This window comes from Cervus canadensis, chromosome 2, assembly GCF_019320065.1.
Source record: "Cervus canadensis isolate Bull #8, Minnesota chromosome 2, ASM1932006v1, whole genome shotgun sequence".
Taxonomy (NCBI): Eukaryota; Metazoa; Chordata; class Mammalia; order Artiodactyla; family Cervidae; genus Cervus; species Cervus canadensis.
In genome coordinates, this window is record NC_057387.1 from 63,287,222 (window position 1) to 63,303,772 (window position 16,551).

Consider the following 16,551-nt stretch of genomic DNA (forward strand, 5'->3'; position numbering starts at 1 on the left):
CATTCTCAGCGGCTCCCTTTGGCCTAAACGTATAAAACAAAGACCTGCAAGATTTATCTTCTGCCCACCTTTCTAGATTCCTTTCCCACCACTCTTACTTAAACTGTGTTCCCAAGATGTATCAAACAGCTTACAGTTCCCTAAACAGGCCCCACTTTCCACCTTGATCCATGTTGTTCCCTCCACTGGGAACACCCTTTTTTCCTATTCCTGATGGACATACTTCAAGCACACTTCTGCGTGACACCTCCAGAGCACCTTCTAAACACATTATTACAGCACTTTTTTATTAAAATAAAAAATTTTAATGCCTATCTTCAAAGACAGATTCTGGGTTGCCTAAAAGCAAGAGTGAGACCTTCTTCACCCTAGTCCCTCCAGTGTCTTACACTGTGTTTGACATACACCAGAAAATCAAAGGTTTGCTAAATAAATATTCCAGCCCTAAGATTCTGAGTTCATTCTGTTAAAAAATAGATTATAAAGAGGCCTAAACACATATCTGAAATATGCAGTGATGCTGCTAAGCTACAAAAATTCCTGGTTTATTTCTAAGGGCTAAATTTATAATTTATTCGTACACATCACTATGAAAGAATTTCAAAGTCCTTTGCTTTAGCCAAAAAAATCAATGCTTATCAAACTTATGGCTTCAGAGTTGCCTTCTAACACAGTCATTGCAAACATGTACTATTTTTTATAGAATCTGTAAACATACAGCAACATGGATGCAACTAGAGATTATCATATTAAGTGAAGTCAGTCAGAAAGACAAATACCATGTGATACCACTTATAAGCAAAATCTAAAATATGACACAAATGAGCCTGTATATGAAGCAGAAATAGAATCATGGACATAGAGAATAGACTGGTGTTGCCAAGAGGGAGGGGGTGGGAGAGGGTAGGCGTGGGCGTCTGGGATTAGCAGGTGCAAACTAGTATATATGGGATGGATAAACAACAAGGTCCTACTTAGAGCGCAGGGAACTATATGTGATATTCTGTGATAAACCATAATGAAAAAGAATGTGTGTGTACACGTGTGTGTGTGTGTGTGTGTGTGTGTGTGTGTGTGTCTGTGCGCGCATAATTGAGATAATTTGCTGTATCTGTGCTTAGTTGCTTCTATCGTGTCCAGCTTTTTGCGACTCCATGGACTAGAGCTGCCAGGCTCCTCTGTCCATAGGATTTCCCAGTATTAGAGTGGGTTGCCATTTCCTTTTCCAGGGAATCCTCCCGTCCCAGGGATCGAACCTGTTTCTATTACGACCCCTGCACTGGCAGGCAGCTTCTTTACCATTAGCACTACCTGGAAGAATTTGCTGTATTGCAGTTATTAACACAACATTGTAAATCAACTATACTTCAATTAAAAGAAGAGAGAAATGTAAGCAAACTATAAAGCTCAATTAATTTTAGAAGAGATCTAAAATACAGATTCCTTAAATTATGTTTGCTGTAAAACACATCAACTAAATAATGTGCCCAAGAAACTGTAAACAAGCTTCATCTGTCATTAAGCAGGTTTATTTTTACACTCGTATTAAATTCAGCATTTTGGTGCTGCCCTAACATTCTAACCAAAGTGAGTAAAAAATAACCTTACTTCCTGAATGCACTGTTACAGAAACAAACTACCAAACCATGCGATGGTGTATACTCTGCATGATGTGAAGGTAAGAAACGTCTCCTAAAATATAAACCATTCCTTGGTGTCAGGTTTTAATCCCATAGTCTACCAATCTCTCATTAGTTGTTGTGATCAACTAAAGTCTAATTTTTTTCCAAAATAATTCAAATAACATAAATTTCTGTTTAATACAATAGATATATATACTTTTATTATACAATATTTGATATGTACAAAAACTATACATAGCATAGGTGTGTAAATATTTTGAATCAAAATACTGAAACAAACATTTGTGAATCTACTAACCATTTTCAGCCACTTTTTTTTTTTTGGCCACACAGTGCATCTTGCTTCCCAACCGGAGATGGAACCCGGGTACGCTGCTGTGGAAGTGCAAAGTCCTAACCACTGACTGGACTGCCAGGCAAGTCCCTACAACCATATCATAAAACTTACAAAATTACTGGAAGGACTGATGCTGAAGCTGAAACTCCAACACTCTGGCTACCTAATTCGAAGAACTGACTCATTGGAAAAGACCCTAATGCTGGGAAAGACTGAAGGCGGGAGGAGAAGGGAACGACAGAGAATGAGGTGGTTGGATGGCATCACCAACTCAATGGACATGAGTTTGAGTAAACTCTGGGAGTTGGTGATGGGCAAGGAGGCCTGGCGTGCTGCAGTCCATGGGGTCACAAAGACTCAGACACGACTGAAAGACTGAACTGAACTGAAAGGAAAAAAGTACCATCATGCAGAAGACAGTACTGTAGATATCTGATACTCACGATATATGAGTCTCCAAATAAATTTCAGAGATATTCAGTAAAAACAGCAGCAGATAACCAAAGATAACCACATGTCCCAAACCAGATCTGTTTACTTTTAAGTTCTTATCTTAGGCTCTTAAGCAGGCTGAGGGCACTTCAGTTGGGAAGCATGGGAAAGAATGGAGGTGGGAATAAAAAAAAAAAAAAAAAAAGAATGGAGGTGGGAAAGATAAAAGAAGGATCTTCTGCTTTGTAGCTTAAAGCTCTGTGTTTCACAAAATAGCTCACTGAGTTTTATACTAGTCTATATGATATTGCTTTCTAACTGCTTCCTAAAAGTAAGTCTTACTTTGCCAATCAGACCACAAATAACCCGAAAACAGGCACTTTAGTTCTTATTTCATCTGCATGTCATCACACATAAAGCATACAATAAACAAATAAATAGCTGCAAGTTGACTTTTAAGCTGTAATTCTCCTTAGCAGTCTTCACAAGTCCCTACGTGAATGCTCTTGTACCTAACTGGGAGGCTACAGCAATAGAGGCACAGTCTTTGATTCTGTGCAGTAGGCCAGCTAACTCACAGTCCTTCTTTGTAAACAGCTCTTCAGAGGCAAAAAGACTCTAAGAATCTGTCCAGAGCAGTAAGGTGGGGGGTCGGGGCGGGGTGGGGGGGGGGTGCTGGAAGAAAGAAAGAAAGGAACACACAAAGGTCGGAAAAAAGCACAAGGGTTGAAAAGAAAGAAAATAAACAGGCTATCATTTGCAGATCTGTGGTCTAGATAAAAATTCCAGAAGAACCTATGACAAACGACTGGTGGTGGAACTAATATGAGTTAATAAGGGTTGCTGATAATACTCAAATGTAAATATCAACAATATTTTGGATACCAGTAACAACAAATTAGAAAATAAATTCAGAAAATGTACCATGTACAATGACAACAAAATTAGAAGAGACCTAGGAATAAGGATATATAAGACCTGTATGGAGAAACCATAAAAAATTATGAAGGACATATAAGATTTAAGTAAATAAAGAGCCATATTATGTTTGTAGATGGAAACATTAATATTATGAAGATATAAATTTTTCATATTATTAGGTCAGCTTATGAAGTTGACCTAACATAACCAAAATTCCAAGAGGCGTTTTCATGAAGCTTGACAAGCTGTCCTAAACTTCACAGGGAAAGGCAAAGGGCTTAAGAATAGATTCATGTCAATGTATGACAAAACCCACTACAATATTGTAATTAGCTTCCAACTAATAAAAATAAATGAAAAAAAAAAAAAAACAAAAAGAATAGCCAAAGCAGTTCTAAAAAAGCACAGTGAATTGACTCACCCAACCAGGTGTCCAGACTCATTATAAAACTTTATAAAGCTATAGTAATTAAGATACTAGAAGCCAATGCAGAAACAGACAAACAGAACAAAACAGGAGAGTCCAGAGAAGACACACATATAAGACAACTTTCCATATGAGAGGGTGTATTTCAAATCAGTAAGAACAGAACACATCATTCAATGAATGGTATTGACGTCACTAGTCATCCAAATGCTTAAAACAAAAAATGGAGTAATAATATACATTTAAAAAAATCAGCTTCTAACCAATTCCACAATAGGCAGAAAAAAATGATTCAGAGCATGTTGAATTATGCAAAGGAAGAGTAACAGCAAAAAAAGAAAAAGAAATAGATGGAAAATTTACTAAAAATCCGGAGTTGACTATAAAACCACAATCTTAGAGAAGAATTTCAGTTTTGAAATATATAGTCTGGCTGGAATATATGGGAAACAGTAAAACAAATAGAATCAGAGAAGTGATCTAAGAACCTAGGAGTGACAAGATGAGTTTTGCATCAAGAAGATAACTCCAGAAACAAGGTACAGATTTCCCAGGGGGGAGAGATGGGAGGCAGGAACCCTATTGGAGGATTCTTAAATCCAAGCAAAATATAATGAGGGTGCAGAGAAAGCAGAACAAATGACAGCTATATTATGGAGGTAGAATTGACAGAACTTACTAGATAACTGGATGTGCTGGCAAGGAGTATATTCATTATCACTTCTTGCGTTCCTCCTCTGCATATGGCAAGAGCAAGAATCAAGGAAAATCAGTAATCTTAGCTCTATCTAGAATAAATTCTTCAACAAAGTATTTGTCCTTCAGATGGCAATTTTCTAACACAAAGAAAAAGATTTATAAGGGGCATCTTTTTTTTTTTTTTTTTTAAGGGGGCATCTTTTTTACCTTCCCAAATAAATAACTTTGAACATGGCCTAAATACTTTGTTTTAGGAAATGAAATTTATGTTATTATTATGAGAAAGAGTCAAATTAATTTCCAGAAATAAATAAATCCTTCCTGGAATATAACTGAATAATATCATGTAAAACAAGTTATGAACATGTGATATCACCTACCAGTAACCATGAATTTTTTTAAATAAAAGCCTATTCAAGAAAGATTTATGCAGAGAACTAATTACAAAGAAACAAAATTTCCGTCAGTAACAGAAAGAACATATATCTTGAAAAGATACCACATGTAAAGTCCCAAGTATTAGAAATGAGTTTGTTTCTGCTACACCAACATGACTGAACCTCAAAAGTGCAATAATTACAGGAACAGCCAGGACACAAAATTCGTATTTTAAGATTAATCTTCTATTAAGACTGATCTTCTAACAAGGTAAGAGTCAAATGTATAAATTGGACAAGAATACATAAAGGGGTGATAAGTCAATGACATTTAATCTTACTGCTTGTTTCACAGGGCAAATAGGATCAAATACCGGAAATTTTACATGCTTCAAACTAAAAGAACGTCAAAGAAATGACAAGGACACAATTCAGTTTGCTACTTGAGAGAATAGACTGATGTGAGTGGGAGATCCATTAGGTGGACTCTATGGGGATAAACCACGCATTTTTTAAGCAATCTTAGGACAGGCCTCAGAAAAATGTGAGAATGTATATGAATGCACAATAAGTGTTTACCACGTACTAGTGCTAAAATACAATATGCATGTTATCTCACTTAATTGTCACAGTTCTATGAAGCTGATCCTAATGTAGTCCTCCAGCTTACAGATGAAGGAGATGAATCTAAGAAAGGTCAAGGCCTGCTTAGGTTTCACAGCTAGTTAAGAGTGGTAGAGCCGGGATTTGAATCCATGTTTGTTTAACTCCAAAGACCATGTCCTGAACTTCTAAGCTATACTGTCTACAACTGAAAACATACTGGACTTTTTTGGGTGAGCCTTCAAAAATTACAATAACAAAATTATAGTTTAACAATTATAATTTAACGATTATCTGAAAAAGAGAAATTGCAAATAAATGTCAACTACGTGCTGTTAGCTAGAAGAACTCACACTCGAATGGAAACGTACACTAATGTTATTTCAAGTCTCTGCATAACCTCCTGGCTCTGTCTCACGATGAGTTACAGTAGCAGGTGTATACGAAACACGCCAGAAAGAGAGTGGTGACCTAAATTTAACTCCCAGCGCTATGAACAACCCAGAACGGCATTTGTGAGTCATAGGCGTGCCACTAGCAGATATAATGTGCTGCCCTCTAGTGATGTCAACACCTTTCATTTAACGTTAAACAGTCTCTCCTAAGTGAAGAAGGAAAACAGATTTTTTTAAATTAGAGAACTAAAATCTTCATTTTATTTAATAATCAGAACAGAACCAACAATGACTGCTTAGGCCAGGAGTAAACTGTTGATGTGTAAGAGCAAATACAGAACTATGTCCAATAATGATTCACTAATTCATAACAGTTAAGGAAATATCAGTACAGAACACGACAAAAGATAAATAAAGAGAATAGCAGGTAGTTACATTTTATACAAGGAATAACACTGGCTAATTCAAAGCTATGTTCCTATAAGAATAAATGTAAACAGATGCTAATTTATATTAAAACCATTGTGTTGTATGTCTTTTCCCAAGTATAGTTTCAAAGCATAATAAATGACTATAATGTCTATTTTTTTTAAATCTGTGAAGGTTTACTCCCTCCAATTTTTTCTACTATAAAATAGCATATACTTATCAGGAAAACCACAATATTCTCAATCATCAGAAACAGAATTTGTAGAAAGATGGTCACTGCCTCTTCTTGCTTTCCAAATCTGATGAGAATCTATCTCATTTGTGAAACCCAAACTCAGATTGCTAAGGACAAGGAAGTCTGGGAAATGTAGTTTGTTTTGGGGTGTATTTTTTTTTTTGGGGGGGGGAGGCTTTTATAGCTTTTATTGCTTCCCAGGTGGTGCAGTGGTAAAGAATCCGCCTACCAGTGCAGGAGATCCAAGAGACGTGGGTTCGATCCCTGGGTCGGGAAGATCCCCTGGAGTAGAAAATGACAACCCATTCCGTATTCTTGCCTGGGAAGTTCCATGGACACAGGAGACTGGTGGGCTACAGGTCATGAGGCCACAAAGAGTCAGACACAACTGAGCGACTAAGCACATAGTTTTTAATAGTTTATTAGCTAATGTTGTTTTCTTTTCATTAATTTGACTATTAAAAATACAGAACGCTTCACAAATTTGTGTGCCATCCTTGCACAGAGGCCATGCTAATCTTCTCTGAATTGTTCCAATTTTAGTGCATGCGCTGCCAAAGTGAGCAGCATATATACTAAAGAATGTTAAGTTGTTAAGAATGCTTTAAAAACACAAAGTATTTGTAGTAAAGTTTTTTGTATCACTATCACTTCCTTCCCAAACATCAAAAATAATTTTCCATTTTAACACAGATGATAGCTTGGCTTAGGGGTGCCCTAGACTGCTTGAGATTTTAAAGCCAAGTTGCCAGAGGTTTTTCATTTTTTTAAATAAAAGGGCTCCTGGTTCAACTCTGCTTTTTTATTCTCTTAGCATTAGTTCCAATATTTCCAGGACGCTCTGTACTAAATTAACAGCAAGACTGTCAGCAGTTATTTGAGTTCTTTACCACATTTAATGACCACTTGGAATGACAATATTACAGAATATAAAAACTTAAGAATAAAAGTAAAAACAAAAGCACAATAATCATCAAAACCGTTTGCAGACGTTCCCATGCATGTAAACAACAGTATGGTTCTCTAGATATTTACTTATGATATTCCTGTTTATTTATGATATATTCCTGTTACCAGCTGAAGTGGTACCACCTAGAGTAAACATGGTTTGTAATTCACTAGGTCCATCAGCTTTGAAACTAAGACATTCACAAATTGCTTGACATTTGTACTACTTAAAATTTGTAGTATAAAGTGCTATTTTGTACTGTTTCAAATTCACACACACACACAAAAATCACTTAAAATTAGCTAAGAGAATCATACTGTATTTTAAATCACACTGTATTGAAATGTAATTTACAAACCATAAAACTTTCCCATTTTAAGTGTACAATTCAATGAATTTTAGTAAATACATAGTCTTGCAACCATTACCACAATCCAGTGTTAGAATCATACTACACATTTTTTTAAACTCTAAAATTTAAATCTTAGATTTATTAGCTTCACTTACTTGTGTGTACTCAGTCACTCAGGTGTACATGACGCTTTGTGACCCCATGGACTGTAGCCTGCCAAGATCCTCTGTCCATGGGATTTCCCAGACAAGAATACTGGAGTGAGTTGCCATTTCCTCCTCCAGGGGATCTTCCCAACCCAAGGATGGAACCTGAGTTTTTCTTGCAGTGCAGGTAGATTCTTTACTGATGAGCCACCAGGAAAGCCCTTCACTTACCTAAACTAACTCATAACACTGACAAAAGGTTTTTGGATCTGCTAAAATGGGAAGATACAATTTACTCTCAACAAACACACTGCTATCTAAAAAAAAAAATGCTAAGACAGTTTTAAACATACTAAAGGGATAGTGCTGGGGAGGATTTAAAGTGTCCTCTAAACTTGTGCACAATGTTAACATGGAAAACTACTTACTATAAGCAGTATAAGAGAATGTAAAATTAAGTAGAGTCCCTATGTATATTCTGAATTCTCAAATTAGTGAAGTAAGTTTTGCTGAGGCTCTTGTATCAATAAAATCTGACAATGTGCCTTTGAAAACTAAAATGATTTATTTATTTGCAAGTGAATATAAAACCAGCCATGAATACTTGATGGCAAATACCCATCTGCAAAAAATCTCAGCATTGACAATATTGCCAAAAACCGTGAACTGGTATCTTCCTCTTTTAAAAAAATTTTTTTTTATATTTTCTTAAATTACTAGTTAAGTAGATAAGTATACATATATTTTGGCATGATATATATCAAAGTATTCTAAGATCTCTTTACGATCAAGATGAAAAAACTGTGACAGTAAAACTTCTAAAACTCTTGGAATTTCCTGAGTGATGGGGTGAGAGGGGTGCTATTCATAAGTCCCTTTCAACTGTAACCAAAGATTATGCTCATGAGGTGACTCCTGGAGGATGGGGGATGTTCACCAAGGGAACAAACCCTGAGATTAGAAAACTGGAACTTTTGGGGCTTCGCTGGTAGCTCAGTGGTAAAGAACAGGCCTGCCAATGCAGGAGACATGGGTTTGACCCCTGATCTGGGAAGATCTCATATGCTGCGGAGCAACTAAGCCTGTGTGCCACAACTACTAAACCTGTGCTCTCGAGCCTGGGGGCCGCAACTACTGAAGCCTGCGTATGTTAGAGCCCACAGTCCGTGAGAGAAGCCACCCCAGTGAGAAGCCTACATATCACAGCTAGAGAGCAGCCCCCGTTCACCACAACTAGAGGGAAGCCTGTGTAGCAATGAAGACCCAGCACAGCCAAAAATAATAATAATAAATTAAAAAGAAAGAAAATTGGAACTTTCAACTCAAACCCTGACCCCTAAAGGGAGAAAGGCCGAGAATTAAGTTAATCGCCAATAGCTGATGACTCAATCAACTGTGCCGGCATAATGGAACCTCCAAAAGAACATGACAGTTTAGAGAGCTCCAGGTTGGTGAACACATCCAGGTGCAAGGAGAGCGCTGTGTCTGCAGAGGGTATGAAAGTTCCACACCCATTTCCCATACCTTGCCCTATGCATCTCTTCCACTTGACTGTTGCTTAATTATATCTTTCATAATAAATGAGGAATAGAAAGTAAAGTGCTTCTCAAAATTCTGTGAGCCATCCTATCAATAGTAAACTATCAAACCTAAGGAGGGATTGGTGGAGACCTGTGATTTATAGAAAAAACACTGGTCAGAAGCACGAGAGGTTTGACTTTGCGATTGGCATACGAGTGGGGGGCGCTCTTGTGAGATAAGCCTTTAACCTGTGGAGTCTGCACTAACACTCGGTATTTAAGTGTTTGACTGAAGAGAATTGCAGGACACCCCAACTGGTGTCCACAGAGAACTGGAGAATTTCCTGGCATGGAAAATCCACTCATTTTGTGTCAAAAGTTGTAAATAAAGGGAAACAAGTTTTCCTTTAAACATGTTTTGTTAATGATTTCAATGAGACCCTTGATGACCAAGATGACCAAACTGAACAAACGAGAAAGTGATACAAAACTGAGAGGGATGTCAAATCTAAATCTATCTTAATTCAGGATGATGACTTGAGAAGTGACAACTTCGTGCTGAATAGGAAAAATAAACATGACATCTAAAAGCTTGGGTCCAAAGAAACAACTACATAGGAGCAGATGAGGGAAGAAGTGACTTAAAAATAACGTATCTAACAATAACAACAAAGAACTCAAGTTTCAGCTTACCATTAGCTCAACATTAGCAATGTTACTTAACGTAGGGACTTCCCTGGTGGTCCAGGGGTTAAGAATTCGCCTGCCAGTACAGGGAAACATGGGTTCCATCCCCGTCCGGGAAGATTCCACAGCCACAGGGCAACTAACCCCTGTGAGCCATAACTACGGAGCCCGCGCCCTGGAGCCCGTGTTCCACAAGGGAAGCCGCCACAATGAGAAGTAGTCCCCATTCACGGCAACTAGAGGAGCCCATGTGCGGCACCAAAGACCCAGAGCAGCCAAAAATAAATAAACCAAAAACCCCCCAAAACTAATATAGTCCTTAGGTTCCGTAATTATAATGTTCAGAATTTCTTGTTCAGTATGACGGAGCATAAGCATCTACTTCTCCTTTCTAAAGGCCCGTTAAAAAGGGTAGGATCCCTGGAGGTCCAGTGGTTAGAACTCCCCAATTGCGCTGCCAAGGGTATGGATTCAATCAAGCCACATGGTGCAACCAAAAAAAAGAAAAAGACAGGAAGAAAATAACAGCATCACTGGAAAACATGGAAAAGGTATCACCAGACCAGAAATTTTAAAGAATACCTTGAAATTAGCCAATGGAAGTTCAAGCAGGTCCTAAAAAACCATAGCCCAATTATCCTAGAGGCAAAAACCATCTTCTTCGGTGTGTTAGAGAAGTTCCAAACTCCAAGCCAATAAATACTGCTACCCTGTTCCCTGGACTTTGTATTTGTTATATAATTTAATTCTCATAATTATTTTGTTAAATAAATAAGATATATCCATTTTTCAGATGAAGAAGCTGAGGCTTAGAAAAGTTATATAATCACATAAATAATAAATGGTGAACCCAGAATTTGGACTCCGTCAGTCTGAATCTACAATCTGTGTTTTTAGTTATTATACAGATGAAGGCCAAAAGGTAACCCATTAGAGTAACTTATTAAGGCAATACACTAAATTCAGTTGGCACAGTTGGGCCCTTTCCCCTATTCCCTCAGTTAAATAGAGCAGTTCACTCCATCAGTTCCTGGATTAAACCTTGACAACTTCCTTCTATAAAAATGAGTGAAATCTCTCTAGACTGCCTTGAGAGCCTAAAGAGGAGGAAAGACACCTGAGTTAACTTCAGATCTCCAGGTAGATACAGAGGAAGAAATTAATTTCTAGGAAAAGAGGATCCACACAAAATAAATGATACCACTACCAGAAATAAGATTCCTTACTTCAGCAGCTGTGGCGATTCCAGACTACAAGCTTCAAAACAACATTTCTTAACAGGGAACTATGCCACAAAGAGTTCATAGTCAGTCTTCCAATCCAAGGAACACACCTGTCTTCTAAGTGGTGAGACAGTACAGCACAGTGGCTTTTGGACTCCAGAGTCAGCTGTCTGGGTCCAAGTCTAAGCTCTGTCACTTTATCGCTGTGTAACTCTGGGGAAGTGACTTAATACCTGTGTACCTCTCTCCCCATCTGAAAAATGAGGATGATAACTATAATTACCTCATAAAAGCTGTTGTGCGGACTAAGCGAGATGGTTTTTAACTCAGAATTATGCCTGACCCATAAAAGGAACTATGGGCCGTAGCGAAGAGCCTAGAACATGACGCAGACAATGGTAATTGTTAGATATTAAGTTCAGGGGAAAGGAGATGAATTAGATGACTGCTGCTAAAAAAAAAAATCTTCCAACCTTGAAAACCTATCAAATTCTTAGCGAGAAAAAAAATTAATTTTTATCAAATAAGACAAAGCAAATTCCAAAATGATAAAGTACTCACTGAAGTCAGATCAATACTTGGTTTAAGTTCACCCCTGAGCTTCTGAAGGCATTTGTTAACCTCTCTTTATTTATGACTATTAATAAGTTGCCTCTCATCAAGATACATCAAGTGTGAAAAATGAATTTGGATTTAGGTGACGAGGCTAGTTAAATGACTTCTGACCAATCTTGATTAATAGCAAATAACAGATATAACAGAAGTACTCCCTTACTGGAGTTCTGGCCATAGATTCAGCTCTTTCAATCCAGAAGTTCCAAAATGGAAACCTGCAATAACAAGATATTCAAATAATTCCCAAGAAGGAACAAAATATAACAGCATCACGTCAACTGGAGTCTCCAGGGCAATAACAGGCCAAGGCACTGTTAGGCTGCAGAGAAAAGGAAAAGCCAGCCAGCCAAATAGTCATTGACAGCTCAAGTTAAGACATGGGTGGGGTCAGGAACTTATTACAAACCTAAGCTAACCGAATGGATGGGTTGATTATGGGTCCCACTCTAGAAATCCTACCCATTTAGAGCTCCAAATTAACAACAATTCCTCAGAAACAACTTGAAGCCCCAGAAACCAAGCCATCTGCCTAGAGGTCTTCTTGTCCAGATGCAATGTAAACCCAACACAGACCCTCTGAGCAGTACCCCAAAATCCTTTTATAACTGATAACCTGAAGAAATGAGAGATGGATTCCACCAACCGCTATGATTAGTAGAAAAAAGAAACTCTGGGCATGCCAAACAGAACAAAATCTGAGACGCATACTAGGAGACTAATAAGTATACAGCAAACATCTACCTGATCCTTATCAAGAGGTCAGACAGAAACTGCGAGCAGAAGATTAGAACAGTGAGGGCAAATACAACTTTCCTAAAATAAAGCATGAATAGTCTCAGGCCCCCTTCCTCATATTTATAATTTTTTCCTACTTCTTCTCTGTGGCTTTCTTTGCTGCTTATCCACTTTGCTACCTTTTCTAGTTGTTCCATTCCCACTTTTACATCTGACTTCTTTAAAAAAAATCCTTCTCTTTGTTCTTTTCCCAACTTATTGTCACAAATACCATCCTAATAAGTTACAAAAGAAAAAAATTGTATAAATATATATCTATCTATATATATAAAGAAAGCTTTGACAAATTCTATTTGTTGACATGAATATTATCTATTTTTTTTTCTGGCCTATAATCTCTATATGTCAAAATCTTATACCTATGCCAAGAGCAGAAAAAACACTCAAGTCTAGTGAAAAATCTTTTAAGACAGTAAGTCAAGGAAGCATTTTTTTTTCTCGCTCTGTCCGTCTGTCTCTCTCTTTTTTCTTTTTCAGCTGTGCTGGGCAGCCTTCAGTTCCCTGACCGGGACTGAACCTGAGCCAACACAGTGAAAGCCCAGAATCCTAACAACTACTCCCAAAAGCAGTTTTAGTCATTTCTCCTTGGAAGACTTCACTTAAGAAGTCTATTCAAAGTTCTTTTCTCTTTAAAGTAGGAAACAAAGGTAATGGTATATGATAATGTATGTATTGACTACTTACATCAAAATGTAGCCTGCAACTGAAACAGGGACAAGAAATAGAATTACTTAAAATACTTTAAATGTAAGTCATGAGCTACATGACCATTTCTGAGGTAGTGTGTCTCTCTGTCATATTATTATTTTTTTCCACCCTCCAACACTTTTCCACCTTTTCCACTTTAACTGGGATTCTTTCACTTGGAATGTAATTTTAAAATAATATTACAATCCTATCTATGGTAAGTACTTGAATTTGTATCAGTAAGTTCACTTGCAAAGTTAAACTGAAAGGAGAAAAACCAATAAATATGATAGAACTGTTTATCTCTTGGCTATTTTCTAAAAAGTAGTAACCATATTAATACACTTTAGCAAATGATTTCAAGAACATAAAAGAATAAAATGACACATTCCATAAAAACCACATAAAATAACCACCTTACCAGTATCATTAACAAGGGAATTAGGATCAGATGCCCCCAGGGTAGCTTCAAACTCCTCTTGCAGACGATAGGCTCTCTGCAGCAGAGATTCAAGTTTATGGATAAATTCAGTACTAATAATATCCTACAAGGAGAGAACACATACACACAGCAAGTATTAGATGCTAATGTTAAAATTCTACACATTTTCCACTTTTAAATGAAAGAAAAGTGAGGAATGTTATTTAAAAAACTACTGGTTGGGTGGTGAGAATACTGCGATAGAAGTCAGTTCTGGCTGTGCCTCACATAGAATCATCTCCATTTCGTACTCTGTATAAATGAGTTGGACTAGATCAGGGGTTCTCAAAGTAAGGTCCCTAATCAGGAGCATCAGTATTACCTGGGAACTTATTAGAAATACAAATTAGAAGTGAATTAGAAACTCTGGATGTGGGGCCCCCAAGTCTGTTTTTTAATAAGCCTTTCAGAGGCTTGTGATGCATGCTCAACTTTGAAAATCATTAGCCTAGATGATGATCAATAAATAACAGTCTAGCTCTACATGACTATATGAATATAATGGCACTTAATTCAACCCAAAGCACAAAGCAGAAGTTAAAAAATTCCTTCAGAAATCATATCTGCTTAATTCTATATATTCTTGGAAAATCATGAAATGATGAATTGCAAATTTGAGATTTAACTACTAAGTGAAGAGGAAGAGCCCAGTGAGAAATACCCCTACACAAATCTCAAAGGAGAAAAAAATAAAAAGTTCTGTTAAATGCCACAGAAATTAAGGACACTGAATCAACATTAAAAATAGTTAAATTTTTCCAATATTATGAAGACCACTCCCAAATAAGTCACCCTTACATCTACACTTTCTTCTGCAATGGCATCTCCTGCACCCAATTTAATGGAACCACAGGCTTCATCTTCAGCCTGTCTATTTCGAAAGGTTAGAGCTTGTTCCCATCGACGCAATGCCTCTTCAAACAATTCCATGCCTAAAAATTAAGAACAGAACAATTTTAATATTTTTTTGGCCATGCCATGCGGCTTATGGGATCTTAATTGCAGTGGAAGTGTACAGTCTGGTGAGACCACCAGTAAGTCCTTCTTAGTAGAATCTTAATATCCTAATATATTCCAAGTCTACAGTTCCAGTCAACCAACAATAAGGGAGAAATGACTGATGTGTTTTTCCTTTTTAAAAACTAGTAAGTCAAATGCATACAGTGATTGGAATTTTTCCAAAACAACATCATGAATTCATCAAAAGTCCCAACAATAGCTAATTTTCATAGTCACAGAACTATCTTTCAAAATATGCCTCTAAATTAAAAACTGACAGGCAAATAGAAAAACTAGTTGAAAAGAAACTATAAGGTTTATAAGAGGCTTTCAGAAGAAGAAAGCAAAGCTAAGAAGAAAAATAATAGCACAGAAGTCTAGAATAATGTCTTTTCTATCTTTTTTCCACCAAAATGTGTCTTAATCCACTATGACACCAACTTGCTGACTTGGATGGATAAAGTGCTGGACCAGAGTTAAAAATAAACAAGAAGAACCCATAAAAGGTTACAGTCCAAGTAGGAATTTCATATCCCTGCTTACAGAAAGCTTTTGTGGAAGAAATAAGTGATTATGTGCCTCTTTTTCTTCAAATTTAAAAAAAAAAAAAAAGCTTACCAAAATAATTATGTACTTCACACAAAACCAAAATATTTCAAAAGCTCAATTTCTCTAGACATATAAAAGTAAAAGATCTTTAAAAGCTGCTTAAGAATCTGGCCAAGTCATTCCCAAGATGTTTTTAAGATACGGTAGTTAAGAGAATGTGTGTTAGTCACTCAGTCATGTCTGACTCTTTCAACCCCATGGACTGCAGCTTGCCAGGTTCCTCTGTCCATAAGGATTCTCCAGGCAAGAATACTGGAGTGGGTTGCCATTCCCTTCTCCAGCAGTTAACAAAACACCTGTCCTCAAAAATCATTTCTTTGGTTATCTAGAGAATCTACTACTCTAAACAAATAAAATGTTCTGTAAATGAAATGTAGGCTTTTCCTTTGTTTCATTTTCTGTAGCAAAGAATCACTTCCTGGATCTTCCTTCTAAAAAAATTTATACACTTAAAAGACTTCCTTTTTCTAAGCTATGTAATTCTCATTCCTTCATCCTTTTCTCACTCCATCCCCTCTCTGCCCCTCCGATTATTTTGGTTAAATATAAGGAAGAATTATTTAACGCCAGAGTTGCCCAAAGAGAAAAGGTGCCTCTCAGGAAGTACTGTGTCTCACCTCACTACAGAACATGGCCCAACTGTCACATATCAGCAATTTTGTAAGACAACTGAAACAGTATTTCCTACCAATCCTAATTCTATGACACTGAGACTCCCTACAGCTTCTCTAGCTTTGCTCTATTTCTCTTCAACTCTCTCAATATTCCTACAAAGTGGCCAAAGTAGGTTTACTAGGTATAGTTAAGTCTAGAAGCACAGTGAGCTTAATTCTTGGAAGACTTCGGAAAAGGCAGCAGAAAAACTACTCTTACATCCTTCCCCAAGGGCAGGAGTACCCAGTGTGACACCACAGCAGATGACAGCACCTTTAACGGTTGATTCTAGAGTATGGGGAAGGCACACAGTCCTTCTGCCAACTCATCACCCCC

At 37.2% G+C, this 16,551-nt stretch overlaps 1 protein-coding gene and 1 non-coding gene across 2 annotated transcripts in view; both read right to left on the reverse strand.

Annotated features, from left to right (window-relative positions):
- The window catches only part of MIGA1 (mitoguardin 1), a 74,102-nt gene that overhangs the window by 35,449 nt on the left and 22,102 nt on the right, over positions 1-16,551 (reverse strand). The window contains exons 6-7 of the mRNA XM_043460917.1: positions 14,752-14,885; positions 13,894-14,017 (exon numbers count right to left, since the gene is read on the reverse strand). Of these exons, the coding sequence (XP_043316852.1) occupies positions 13,894-14,017; positions 14,752-14,885 (258 nt within the window). The remainder of the gene's footprint in view (positions 1-13,893; positions 14,018-14,751; positions 14,886-16,551) is intronic.
- On the reverse strand, positions 6,959-7,063 carry LOC122437462. The gene has a single exon (XR_006268286.1). It is a non-coding gene; the product is annotated as a U6 spliceosomal RNA (small nuclear RNA).